The 14,535-nt window shown below is 38.4% G+C and overlaps 1 protein-coding gene across 2 annotated transcripts in view; it reads left to right on the forward strand.

The window, feature by feature from the left end:
- Positions 1-14,535, forward strand: part of gpc5a (glypican 5a) — a 135,959-nt gene that overhangs the window by 5,400 nt on the left and 116,024 nt on the right. For both annotated transcript variants that reach the window (XM_088004238.1, XM_088004240.1), the window contains exon 3: positions 1,538-1,699. In XM_088004238.1, the coding sequence (XP_087860364.1) occupies positions 1,538-1,699 (162 nt within the window). The remainder of the gene's footprint in view (positions 1-1,537; positions 1,700-14,535) is intronic.

A 14,535-nucleotide genomic window follows, 5' to 3' on the forward strand; every position in this document is an offset into this window, starting at 1 on the left:
TAACTGTTTTATTCGGAGAGACTTTCAATTCCCGAGACACTTGATTTTCTAAATTAAATTTTAGCTGTTTGATAAACATCAGTAATGTTTGAGGCTATTATTGATGACTTAAGAAAGTATTTTATACATTTTAAAATTAACAGTTGATAATTTGCCGATTTATCTTTATTATTAAATGTCTCCATACTGTCCTTTGTGTTTATTCCCCTTTAACAAAAACAAGACATTTGACTTCAGGCTCCCAGCGTATAGAAATTAACTATAAATACATAAACTTTAAAGGAAATACAAGATACAGGGAACACTGAACAGTATAGACCCCTGCATGGGGTATGTATATGTACAGTCTTATTCAAGACAAAAAAAAGTTTATTTTTTTTCAGTGTAATAAGTAAATAAAATATAATAAAATAAGCATATTGCAATACCACAACCTGGCTTGTCCAAATGTGCAAACTTTAGGGGTTTCACAACTGGCTTTGCTGAAGTGCAGGAATAGATACTTGATTGTGAAAAGGAAGGACATATTTTGCATGGTTTGCAATATATATATTTTTTACAAATACAAATCCTGAAAGTGTGCCATACATTTGTATTCAACTCCTTTGAGTTAACATTTCATAGAATCATCTTTCATTGCGATTAACACAGCTTTTATGTGCAGCTTAGTTGGACCATGTCTAAATAGATTTGCGGTTGTCTATTACCATCTCCATTTTTAGATGGTGCTCTGTTTTTAGATGATATTCAAAGCTACGTCAGCCCTGACCTGTCTGGTGTCATCGTTAGTCTTCTTGGTATTTGTTCACTAATTTTCTCTGAGATCCTTCAGAAGCCTTCACAGAGTAGCTGTGTGTTTTACTAAGATTCATTAATGCACAGATACTCTGTGCTTAACAAAGGTGTGACTCTTGAAAGCTCCACTGGGTTTTATTAGCTGGATCAGAATAAAGTGGGTAGAATACATACGCAACCATTTCTCATTTTCCTTCCATGTCACTGTGTTGTAATCTCGCTAAAATAGAATTAAGGTTTGTGGTCGCAATGTCACAAAATGTTTAAGTGATATTTACACATTTACAAGGCACTATAAAGGATAACTTCTTTCAAGAGCAACACTTACACTCCTCATGACTTTTATTACAATTGTATGTGTTCATTCTCCAGTTTGTGCAAATATTGCTGCAGTTTTAGTCTGACGAAGGTAAAAGTGTTATTCTTTGTCACAATGTACATTCTTTTCATGAATCTGGTCAGTTTGGGGTGGCAAATCCACCGGATTTGTTTGTCTTAAAGGGGAGTTTTACATGGATTAACTTAAAGGCAACATGCTTATCCCCAGTTTATACCTTTCATGTGTTATAGGCTTGGATTTCTGAAGACCGAGAAAGGTGCTTAAAAGGAGCTGTATTTGCTCTGGGAGCAATTTGTAGCATTAAATTTACTTTATTTTACTTTTACTTTTTTTTTTTTTATTTTGTTTATGTGCTTGTATGACCATTTTGAGATCCTCACACTTGATGTCGGCTGCTTTAAGGTGCCGATCTCCAGGTGTGCACATCCAAAAGCTCGACGTGCTGCACCAAAAAGATGGAGGAGAAGTACCAGGTGGCGGCCCGGCGGGACGTCCAAAACCTCCTGCAGACCTACAGCTCCAGACTCAAGCTGCTGCTGTCGCGCTACGTGGCCGCCTTTCAAGGTAATTGCTTGTGTGTGTGTGTTTAGGCGTCACAGCTGTAGCTTCGTGAACACGAGCTGAGTGCAAATGTTTACCCTGTACTGTTTATGTGCAGATGTTTGTGTGGGTGTCGTTAAGATACGGATGAGTCGTGTGTGTGTGTGTGTGCATCAGATGAAACAGATATGTCCCACTCAGAGATCTATACCTCTTGCAACAGATCTGCAGCTCAGATTTGTTGGTTTTTGCTGCTGAAGGCATGAGCTGTGGGGGATAAACAGAGCTCCTTCTACTTACATCCTTTCCTTTGCAAGCTCTCCCTGACACTTTGCATGCTTTTATAGAATAAAACCATAATTTTTTTTAGAGAACTGGAGGGGGAGCATCCCCATCACACAGGTGGGTGTTTGTGTTGATTCCTCTCCATCATTTCACTCAGGGTTTGACGCGCCAAGCACCGACTTGCCTCTTTGTGCGTCTGCTCCTTTTGTCCATCTAGCGTGGGCTTTTTCTCTCACTCCGGCTGATAGCCGTTATATGAGGGCTGAGGCTGGTGGGCAAGAGATCCAAAGTGAATGACTTGAACACGCAGCCTCAGACATGTCATTAAGGTTGTTCACTTTAATGCTGCCTTTCAGGTTAAAGACAGGCTGTTATCCTCCCCTCAAACGCCAGTGATTTATAGGAAAGCCCCGCACGATTACAGTGTTTTAGCTGAGGTTTGGAGGGGCAATACCCTATTTTTGTTGGTAAATGTGTCATCTGCTCGTTCAGGCTTTGAACATGAAATGAAATTTCAAAGTTGAGGCAAAGGATAGCTGATGCTGTATAGCACAAGGCTGCTGTTATTGAACCTTTTCAGTATGTAGTTCATACTTAAGCTAGTTGCTACAGAAAACATTAAATTGTCATTCTCTGTATTCCTTTCTTTTTTCTAAATACTTGTTGACTGTGATGCTGCCCTTAGCTCCTCAGTAGACCGACTTTTTGTCGAGTTGAATTTGGACTTGTGTGATTTTTTTATTTTTATTTTCCCCCCCTCTCTACTTCTTCTAAAGTTCGCGTACGCTCTGGGCCGTTTGGGAGAAAACACAAGTAATGTTGCAGGAGTGCAGCTCGTAACTGTTTGAAAGGACACACTAAACTCACATGGTTTCATCTGCAGAACGGCAGCCAATGTTCGCTCCTGCCAAACCAAACAGCGCTCCCCGTCAACATCAACTCCCATCAGTCAACAAACACCGGCGGCCGTTTCTAACATCCAGCTTGCACAAGACAAGTGGCAACAGACCATCCGATTATTTTTCTTTTGCTTGTGAGGATCACTGTTGCACACTGTTGGCTCTGGATATACAGAAAATGTGTTTCACACATTAACCATTATTTGGATCATTCATCACTTTGACTATTTTATTTTTCTGTATCAAAATAAGAAGACAGTGAAGGATGAGAAAACTGTTGAAGATTTTATTCTTGTTCTTTTATTGCCATGTTTCTGGTTCAGTCACAGAACAATAAAATGCTACACAGTTTTCAAAATTATTTAAAAAATATAAATCTGAAAAGTTGATTCAGTCCCCTTGACTTCTTTGATACCTGTAATGAAATCCCAGGCATCCAATTGTACTGGAAGTTGTCTGCACTAATGAAAAACAGTACCAATAAGACCAAGAAACACAGCAGACAGGTCAGGGATAAACTTGTTCAAAAGTGTGTAACAATTCACTGACCACTGTGCAATCCATCACAGAAATGTGGAAAGGTATGTCAAACCTACAAATCTTATGACGTGGCAACCCGTCTGAACTTGCATACCTAAAGGTAGTTCTGTAGAACCTGCAGAGATTTTGAGTTTAAATAGGAGAGTTTGCACTTATCAAATCTGAGGTAAGTGCAAGACATACTTAAAAAATTCAGTTTATTGGTGATACAGCAAAGATGTAGAGAAAAGATGCTCTGATCAGATAAGACAAAAATGTAATTGTTTTGGCCTTCATCAAAAATGTGGATAACTAACAATGCACATTACCCAGAACACAGCATCGCCATAGGTACCGTGGTAGCATTATGCTTTAAGGATGCTTTTTGTTTTTTGAGAAAAAAAAAGCTGTTCAGAGTTGACATAAGATAGATTGAACTACATGCTAAGAAGTCCTAGGAGAAAACCTGTTAGAAGCTGCCAAAAAAAGTGGAGGTTCACTTTTTAGCAGGACTGAATTAGAATGGCTCAGTCAAAGGCCAGACCTGAAATCCAAATCTAATCCGACTGAGCAAAAACTATCTTGCAAAAGAGATGAAATCTGCAAGCTGTGCAAAGCAGACACAGGCATTTCCCAAATCACTTTAAAATGTTTATGTGACATAATTGTGCTTGCATTTTTCCATATTTGGCCTTTGATATTTTAAAAGCTTCCCCTTGTTTCTTCTTCTTTTTTAGGAAAGCCACTAAATGTAGAGTTGTGTTTAGTAAAACCTACGACATAAACTTCCTTTCACAAAATTGTTTGCTTATATAAAGCTCACTAAAAGCATTGCAACGTTACACAGCGAGTGGTTTTTGTATTACTCTAGAACGAGTTGTTCTTTCAGCTCCAAGCCAAACATCTCTTCTCTTCAAACAGACTTGATTATGTAAATAAATAACTTAGTTAACAAAAAGAGTCAGCTATAAAAACAGCTGTTTTAACCAATTTACTGAAAGAAGACTGCTTTTTTCCATGCTTTCACCACCTACGTGGATGAAAGATAACATTCTTGTCTTTGTGAGATATTTGGACACTGAAGCTAATTTGTATTGATATTGTTTGTATAAATATGGAATTAGACTGCAAGTCATGTCAGAAACCAAATTCATACACTCAAGGCAATTCTCAGTAGACTTTTTAAGCACTGTTGTCACAGGACCACATTGTTTAACATTCAACCTGTCGTGTGCAGAGACTCACAAGTCGAGCATTTGATCAGTTGTTCAGATCTATTAAGGAAGTGATGACGAATACTTTTAGTTTTGTGAGATTTCTACAGAAATTCTCAATCCCAGTTGCAGTAACAGGAGTTTTCTGGTGAACAGGAGATTCACACTTTACCGGGAAAGAAAAGCCCCACAGATTCAGTAATGATTGGCAGTCGGCACTGTAATTTGAGAGACATCAACAAACAAACAGAGTTATAACACCACCGACAGGAAGAAGGATGAGATAAAAGGAGGCCAGCTAATGCGGTCATTTGTCTTCTGCGCAGCCATCAATTACGTCTCTTTATATGACGCAGCAAAGGGAAGGGTATTGGAATGAAGACATTAGTGGAATGTAGCGGGACAACAGAACCTAATATATGGGTTTATTTTATGTGAGACGCAAAATAAACACATAAAGTTATTTTTTCCCTCTCATGAGTTAAACATGCAGAAATTGAGCTTGATTTTCTATGCTTTTCTTTCAATGATATTGTGTCTTAAATTAGCCCAGTTTGTAGACTTGCTGCGCTGAAAGAAAGACAGCCGAGCATCAGGAAAGGAGGGAAGAGGGAACAAATCCAAAGTTAATTGTGTGCTTTTAGCAGATATTGCTGCAATCTTCAGCACATTGTGTGTTTTCCCCTGCTACCCGTCTGTCAGTAAGTCTATCAGGACTGCGTGCTTTCTTTCAGCTTTTGTGAGGTTTCTGCGCTTTGTCCACACAATGCACAAATATGCAGCCCGTCGAGAAGGCCTTCGGGGAAGATCTTTCCTTCATACCGCGCAGGTTTGCCTCACAACCATGGCAACCAACCTAAGTGATCCCGGCTCCCCGTCGGCCAGGAGTCACATAAAAGTCAAACAGAGCGCGGTATGAATCAGCTGTTGAGACGCCCGAGAGAACGTCTGAGGATGGCTGTGCAAATTATAGCACAGCGGTCTGAAAAGCACCGCATCAAAGCAATGTTCTCCTCTGGGAAAATGTTGATTTGTAGAACCATTTCCGAAGCTCTGATTTGTACTGCGCTAACTGTGGATGCGTGTTGAGAGGAATAACACGGGAATGGTCAACAGCTCCCTGCTGCTACAGTACTTTGTCGTAACTCAGCCTAGTCTGGATTCAGTAAAACAAACGTGCAGCCACAAAAATTCACTTAACAATATCAGTAAAAATGATTTATTCTAAGAAATCTGCTTGATGAATAGGCTGAACCTCATAAAGCATGTCAAGTAACAAACATAAGTCTTGCTTATTAAAGTGTACGAAACTTAAAACCATTGTTATGGTTTTGCGCCTTATTTTATTTCATGCCTGAAGGAAATTTGTGGAGTCATTTTGAGATTCCTGTTCTCACCAGAAAAAAAAAAAAAAAGCAGTTACATCTTTAGGTTTATGTTTGTGGTTTTAGCACTTATAATACAACAGTGTTTTTGTTGTCTTGAAAAGACTGATTGCAACATTACCTAATGATTTATTGCTCTGATTATACAAACTATAGAGTGCTTTTAAAAATGGTTTTCCTGCGCAAAAAAAAAAAAAAAGCAGAACATGCAACCCGAAGACCATTTCAGACAGAGGTTGTTAACCCATAATTCAGCTTGAAGCCTTCATAAGTACGACATGACCACTTGGAGGGCAAGTTGAGACAGACTGTTTTAAGGTTAATGCTGCTGTTACTTGAATGTCTGCTGCATAAAACTGCTGCGACCATTAAGATTTTGCGGCTTGTGGTCTTTCTTCCAGTCAGTGTGTCATTTTGGTTTCGAGTCTAGAAAGAATAAAAATGAAGTCAGCATGAGACAGGGGAAATTAGTGGGCACAGACACAGGCTTTTTCATTTCTTTATTTGCATTGTTTCTAACTGAGACATTCTGCTTAGGAGGGGGATCCAAATGAAAAGTCCTCCTGATGTTACAGGATTTCTGTTATGTGGTGAAGTTCAGTTCAGTTCGCTTCAAAATTACTCTAATTAAATGTTCTTGTAACTCGCCTTATTCAAAGCAATGCTCTGTTGTGTTTCTGTTTTGTTTGACTAAAATTAAGGGTTCCTATCAGAGCTAATCATTCAGGGTACATTTGGTCCCATTTTTACCTTTTGGCTTTTTATAGTCAACTGGCTTTGGTTGCGCTGCGGTACAACTGAGTTGAATGCTTTCAGACTGAATTGTATTGGATTAAACCGGACCGCTCTGAAGTCAAAATTAACCAATTAAAAATTTTGTATAATTCAACCACTTTGTCTCGGAAAGGGCTTTAGATAATTTGGTGCTGTACAAATGAACTGAATTGACTCCAGATTAAGTATTAAGTAAATTTTCCATCAGGGCGTGGCTGTTCTCCTGGTCCATCTTAAAAAATTTGGTCTTTAAAAGCCAGCATTTTCACTCAGTGAGTGCATCGTTTATAGCAGGCCTCCTGCAGGTCTTTTATGGTAATATCTGCCCCCAACAGCGAACAAAGCAGGTTTTGCTGTGGCACCAGAGCTTTGACTTTTTAATTCCCTTGTTTGTACTCAGTGTAGCTTTTTAATGGATACTATCACAGTCTTGCTCGGCAATCTGATTCCTCATTGATGCTGAAAGGAACAGCATTGATCAGCTCTTAACGATGTAATGTTGACACTCTTACTGGCAATAATTGCTTTGCTTCATCTTTCTTCTGAACAGTTTGTCCTACTTAAAAAAAAAAAAAAAAGATATGTGAGAACATTTGAATGAGCTCAACAAAGAGAGCAAGATATTAGCCTGGCCTCTATATTACCCAGAAATTAGGATGCAGAAGTTTTAGGTACCTGTCTGGGTGATTTATGACCACTATGTTTCAAACAGAACAAGAACAGAATGTAGATTTAACAAGTGAACCACATTTTTTGACTCATTATCCATCATGAAAACGATCTCAAAACCCTCTGTGTTACATGTTTTCTGTTGGACTTTGTTGAATAATGACTTTAACAATACTCATTTGAATAATCATTAAGAAAATAATCTAAGCAAGCTTGAAATTACGTCATTAATTAACATCAGTATTGATGATTTTTGATTTTTGGATTATAAACTGCTGTGTAAAAGAGAGTCTTTCAGACAGACAGTATTGTTACATCTACTTTTACACTGCTGTGCAAATGTCTTGACTCCTTTCCATATGCAGTTTTTGAATTTATGTGGTCTTTAAATTTTTGAGATCATCAGACTCTAATTTCAGACAAAGATAATGGAAAAGGCATATTTCTAATGATTATTTCATTTATTTGGGGACAAAAGCAGACTAAACTATGTGAAAATGTTATTGCCCCCGTTGGCAAACCTTAAATGAACTGTGATTAACCATGATGCTTGGAGAGCTGAGTTTAACTTCTCTAGCCACACTCATGTCTGATTATTGCCAGACTTGTTCACCAAGACAGAACCAGACTGACAACATGAAGTAGGCTAAATGATCCCAAAAGCAACAGATCAATCTATATGAGAGTTATAGATTTTTCTCTGAGTCTTCACGTCTCCAATGAACCACAGTAATAGCCAGTGAGAAAACATGGAACAGTAGCAAAACGTCCTGGGAGTGGCCGGCACTTCCAAAATTACTCAAAAAATGCATAAATGACTCATCCAGGAAGTCCAAAACGAACTAAACCACATCTAAAGCAGTGCAGGCTTCAATCACTTCAGCTAAGGTCAATGTTCATGAAAAATAATGTTAAACTACAATTAAACAGAGTGGCGTTAGTGTAATGGTGCAGAGTGCTTTACTGCTTCTGGACCTTGACAACTTCTGCTTTATTGGTGAAAATCCTAAAGGAGAATATCCAGTCTTCAGGTCACCTCTACAGAGCTGTGTGTCGCAGAAAGACAGTGATCAAAAGCACACTTCAATTGAAGTGTTGTAACAACAGCAATCTCTTTCTTAAAGTCAGTATTTAAAACACAGAAAAGGGCAGATTAACCCGGCGGTTATTAAAAGCTCTGACAGATGCCTTTTTATAATTAAACTTAATTGTTCTTATTGGTAAAACCACTATATTTTACTACAGTAATAATAATTTTATTGCAGTGACCGCGGCAGCTACAAACTATAAAATGTGGTATTTTAATCACAATCCTGCTTTGTTTTCTCACTTCTTTTGGACTTTAATATTATATTGAGATTACAAAGACCTGCTAAGAAATATGCAAAACAATGTTCTAAAAGTGGAGTGAAAGCAGCCGATTCATTTAGCTGGCGACTTCTTGGCAATTCGCATTTTCCAAGAATCTCCCGTTTAAAATAGTAATTTCCTACTAGAGACAGATATTGTGCTGTGACCAGCCACGGGTGGCTCTGCATCATTGACTTCAGCAATGCACTTTCTGCTTCCAGTAAAATTTCTATGTTGGTCACAAATTGGCCGCTTGCCTTAGTCGAGGAAAATATGCTGCTGTTTATAGCACTCTGCATCCTTTGTGTTAGACATGGACTTCATGGATGTTGCTCCAAGGAATCCTGTATGGTATTTCAGGCTTTCTCATATTGAACTATTATTTATTTTATTTACCTGAAAGTATTATATGAAGTAACACACAATCCAATTTTAAATATTTTCACTTTCATACACCCAAGTGAAATTTTATGCGACCAATTGACTTTAGATATAACTTAAATAATAAACCAAGGAACGCGTGGCACAGGTAAGTCATGAAGCTATGGAGAAGTTGAAAGCAGCAACAGGTTCCATTTAATAATGGAAATTAAAAGAGTACAAACCAACAGCTACAGACAAACATCATGAAATAGAGAATCACCTGACAGGTCCACGATAACCCTGGAGTGACTGAAGAAATCGATCACACTGGTCACAGATTCTGTTGGCTGGACGGCTGTTAGTCATTCACACCGATAATCTTTAGGGTTTGTTGTCTCCCAGTTTGCTAAAAGCTCTAGGAGACGAAGCAAAATGTGGAAATGAGTACTTGGATCTAAATGAACAAAATGCTGAATGCTTTGTTTGACAACATGATGCTGTGAGGATGTTTTACATCTGATTTTAAGATAGAGGGAGCTAAGCACAGGGCAGGATGATGTCCTGATAAAAGGTGCAAACATTTTGTGCTGCCGTAAAGGTTCAATTTCTGATCGGAGACATTCTCCGTCTAATTTAACAGAGCCCGAACTATTTTACGTAGAAGAACGGGTAAACATTTTTTGTTTCTCAATACGCACAGACAATAGAGACAAAACCTAAAAAGTCTTGCAGCTGTAATTTCAACTTTAGTTTAATTTTAAAAGGTTTGGACACATTTTACAGATTCTTGTTTGTAGAAAATGCTGGAAACCGAGTAGCTACTTTGTTAATGTCTTTTACAAAACAGTCCCGATAAAATACATACAGGTGCTTTTAACTTGAAAAATGCTGTAAATACTTTTGCAAGATACTCAAAAGTTGTTTCAGTTTTTGCACTCTACCCATCAGATATTTTCCAAGTTAGTCTGTGCTTTTTTGAATGTGACTAACAGACCAACAGGTCCACAAACATCTCTTTTCTCAGTTTAACTATTCACCAGAGAGGCACATTAAAGTGTGTGGGTGCACAATCATGCTTTGCAGAGGCCTCACTGCACTATTCCCACAGAATTCAGGCTTGGCTTTGTGATTCAAGGCTGGACAGTTGATCCAAGGGAGGGACAGAAAGTGGGAAAGAAAGCACAGAAAAAAGAATGAATTACTGAACTGCTGAACGAGAGAAGGCTGGGAGGATGCCAGATTCTGTTAAAGGTCTTTGCGCAGTGTTTGAAGTCAGAGGATAAGGATTTAGAAGGAAGCAGGATTATTCAGAGTCAAAAGCCTTCAGCAGTCCAGACGTGGGACTGCTGCAAAGTCAAAGTGGCTGTTTTCCCCTGTCATTTCTTACATCTTCTGTCTGAAGTACTTAGTGAGGTCTTTCTGTGACTCTTTTATCGTCTTCTGTTGTCAGTACTTCTATAAAATGTTGGGAAATTCAAGGGAAGTAATTCTGTATTTTCTGAAGAAGGAGCTTTAAAAGATTCCACATAAAATTAAGTCGGGGATGAATGGAAGTGACCTCTCTTTTATTCAAAGGTAATAGATTGAACTTCACCCTGTTCTCTGACTCTGTAAAGGGTAACAGAATTTGTCCACCAGAACCGCAAATGCTCAATAATTAACACGTTCAAGCTTGGTTCAAATATTCAGCCAAAGCATAACAATGGACGTGACCTACAGGTCCACAGAGCTGGGTTATTCGAAGCATTTCTTTAGCTGGTTGGATATCTTCTTGGTATTTCAGCTGATATATCTTTAGAGAGAGGAAAAAAAAACTTTACTTCCCTGTTGCCAGGTTTCTACAGGTGTTTTGAAGTCTTAGAGGTTGGAAGGCCTCCATCCCTTCAACTTAATGTTTAGGTCCAGGCCCCTGAAGCTCCAGTTTCAGGGCTTAGCGACGAACTTTGATACAGTCAGAAGAAAATTGTTGGCAGAATTGAAACATCCCTGATAATGCCCGGGGTAAGAATAATTTTGGGCTCAACTGCATAATATAGGTTCGTATTTTATTGGGACAATGGCCGTTACCGTGTGCAGCAGATTTAAATGATACAGAACTGACAGAAGTACTAAGAAAAGCTCAGAGCTGCGGCCAACACCACTTTTCATGTACGATCAGATCAGATTTTTAGGTCAAGGCGTGTGATTTCACAAGCACTCAGTTAATAAATCCTTCTGGATTTTGTCCTCAACTTTCCACAGGAAACCCACATTTGTTCGAGGCACTGAAGATCCTCTAGCTCTTAATAAGTGGAGAACATCAGTGGAATCTGCCCACATGACAAAAACTAACTTTCTTTGTCTTACATTTAGGTCTCTTGCCATTTAGAAGTTCACACATTTTCTTCCTACTGCACTGCAGCCACTTGCTGCATAGAGATGAGCCCTAAAAATACACAGACTTGTCAGCACTTTGCATTGTCTCCTGTGTGCCTGTTTGAAATGGAGATTTATGGCTACCGCTTGTTGTCCTAAGGCCATTTTTGAGACGATACAGCACACTGCAGCTCAACAGGAAGTCTCCGGGACAAATTTAATCTATGTTTTCCCTGCTTTTTCATAGATCTACATTATGTTATCTAGATGAAAGCCAAGCCATTGGAGTTAAACATCTGTGGTCTTAAAGAGCATGCAAACCAAAGGTAAAGCTGATGTTGCTACTTTGGTTTAGTTTTATGTTTATTGACTGGACATAATAAAGTTAAACAAGAATCGCCTTAAAATAAACACTGATCCCAGAGTAGGAGTCATTTATTTTCCAAAAGAAAACAGATTTTGGTAACACTTTATTTGAAGGGGGGTGAATAAGACTGTCATGATACTGTCATAAACATGTCATAAACACCTGTCATGAACATGAATAAGCCTTCATGAATATTTATGACTGTTGTCATAAAGCGTCATTCGGTAAATTATGATGCTTTTAATACAAAGTTGACATTATTCAAAATGTCTTTTTTATGACAACTTGACATTAACCAAGAAATCATTACTGACATAAATTTGTTATAAAATAATTACTGATTTCACTTTAAAAATTAGGTATCTTTATGTTATTAAAGGTAAGTTTAAACAGTAATGATTTCTTGGTTAAAGTCAAGTTGTCATAACAAAGACATTTTGAATAATGTCAACTTTGTATTAAAAGCATCATAGTTTACCGAATGACGCTTTATGACAACAGTCATAAATATTCATGAAGGCTTATTCATGTTCATGACAGGTGTTATGTCATGTTTATGAAAGTGTCTTGACAGTCTTATTCAACCCCCTTCAAATAAAATGTTACCCAGATTTTTATCAATTTCATGTTTTTTTTGTTGTTGTTGTTGCTTCTTCTATTTGAAGCTCGCTCAATCTTCCCTTTTCAATGTTACATTTCTCTGTTGCACTGTAGATGCTTGCAGAGGACAAATCAATTCTGTCAGTCAGATGGCAGGAAATATTTCCTAAGTAAGATCCAGGTCTCCGGGGATTAGGCTCTGCAGTCGACTGGGCGATGAAATCCTAAACACAGAAATACACCAAGCCTTCTGTCTGCTCCGTCTCTCTTCCCTTTCCCTGCCCTTCTCTGCTACGTGGCTTATATAACGGCGTAATTGCTCTCCTTATCATTAATATGCTGGCATGAGTGACAAATGAACGTTGTTCTTTTGAGCGAGGAGTCCAGTATCTGATAAGGCTGTGTGATATAAACATTTGAATCCCATTTTATGTATGGTTACCCCCAAAGAAAGTAGTCTTATCTTTAGAATAGACCACACACATGAATAATTTGCTTACCATCAGGCGTTAGGGTTAGGGTAACCCACAGATAAACTCACTGTGGTGAGTTTATCTATGGGTAGTTTATTGGTTCTTGTCTAGTATTGATGAGTGTTATGTTTTTATCATCTTGTTTTTGTGGTCTAACCTTTTTTATGGCTTTAACGTGTCTGAAAAGGTTGTCGAGCAACAAACAAATAAGGCTATAAATGCTGTAGTCAGTGTTGTGTTCAAGACCACCTAACCCGAGACCAAGACAAGACCAAGACCAGAGTGTATCGAGACCGAGACAAGACCAAGACTTTTAGGGTCCGAGACCAAGTCAAGACCAAGACCGAGGAAAGTCGAGACCGAGTCAAGACCAAGACCAGCGGCCGTGCTACATGACACAATAAAATGTAAAATATGATCGAAATTGCTTCTCAGAATAATCTGAAAGATCCATATTCCCATAAAAACACCTAGATATTAAATACTTAATACATTTTACCAATATTAAATATTCCATTTCTGTGTTACAATGTGTGATGGTCTCGTGCCATCCCTAAAAACATAACACCCTGGGAATTTGCCCATATTGCTCATATAAGAATCCACCACTGTTGCACCATTAAACATAGCAATTGAGGCAATGCCCTGACGGTAAATAACGCTCAACTATGAACACTGACCAAGGAGCAACAAGCAAGAAGTAACCAAACAGAAGGCGCTCATCGTGACTGTTTTCACTCTCTATCCCAGTACATGAAGCCAGGTAGTCTGACACCATGGCAGACATTACAGTTGCCACTTTGAACAAAAACAAAGAGCAATGTGCATGCTCTGCGTGCTCTTTCGTTCTTATGTTTTAGTTATTTGTTAATTTAAATATCAACGTACATAATTAAATAATGATGCAGTGTACACAGAGCATTACTAGAACAAAGAACGGGTGTTCTGTCAGGTCAGATCGTCATGCTTAGCACGAACTCACGGTGTTCTGTCAGATCAGCATACGTTGTCAGATAGTCGTACGCTTAGCTCAGACATGCATACGCTGTCATTACCATATGATTTTATTTAATCAGCAACATAGAATCATGATGTAGATCATCATACACTTGGTTATTAACAGTTGTATGGCATCCAGCTGCAGCCAGACCTAGTTTAAATACACTTTGAAACCACGACAACGCATGTATATCTATCTAGTTATCATTTTATGTCATATTATAAACAATTTAATGACTTATTTTCGTCATAACTTGTTGCATATGCTGAACTGACAACTCCACTGACGGTCGGACTTCTTAAGGCGCATGCATGGTACTCACTGCATGTATGCTAGGAACATAGAATCATGACGTAGATCTGTTATTAACAGTTGTATGGCATCCTGACTTAGCGGTTAAGTGAGTTTTACACGGGCGTGTGTTGTAGCTGACTCCAGCTGCAGCCAGACCTGCTTTAAATACACTTTGCAACCATGACAACACATGTATATCTATATAGTTATCATTGAAAACAATTTAATGACTTATTTTCGTCATAACTTGCTGCATATGGTGAACTGACAACTCCTCTGACGGTCGAACATGCGCAAGCATGGTACTCACTGC

Source organism: Poecilia mexicana, unplaced genomic scaffold, assembly GCF_051168715.1.
Source record: "Poecilia mexicana isolate PSO_F unplaced genomic scaffold, ASM5116871v1 scaffold_3, whole genome shotgun sequence".
Lineage (NCBI taxonomy): Eukaryota > Metazoa > Chordata > Actinopteri > Cyprinodontiformes > Poeciliidae > Poecilia > Poecilia mexicana.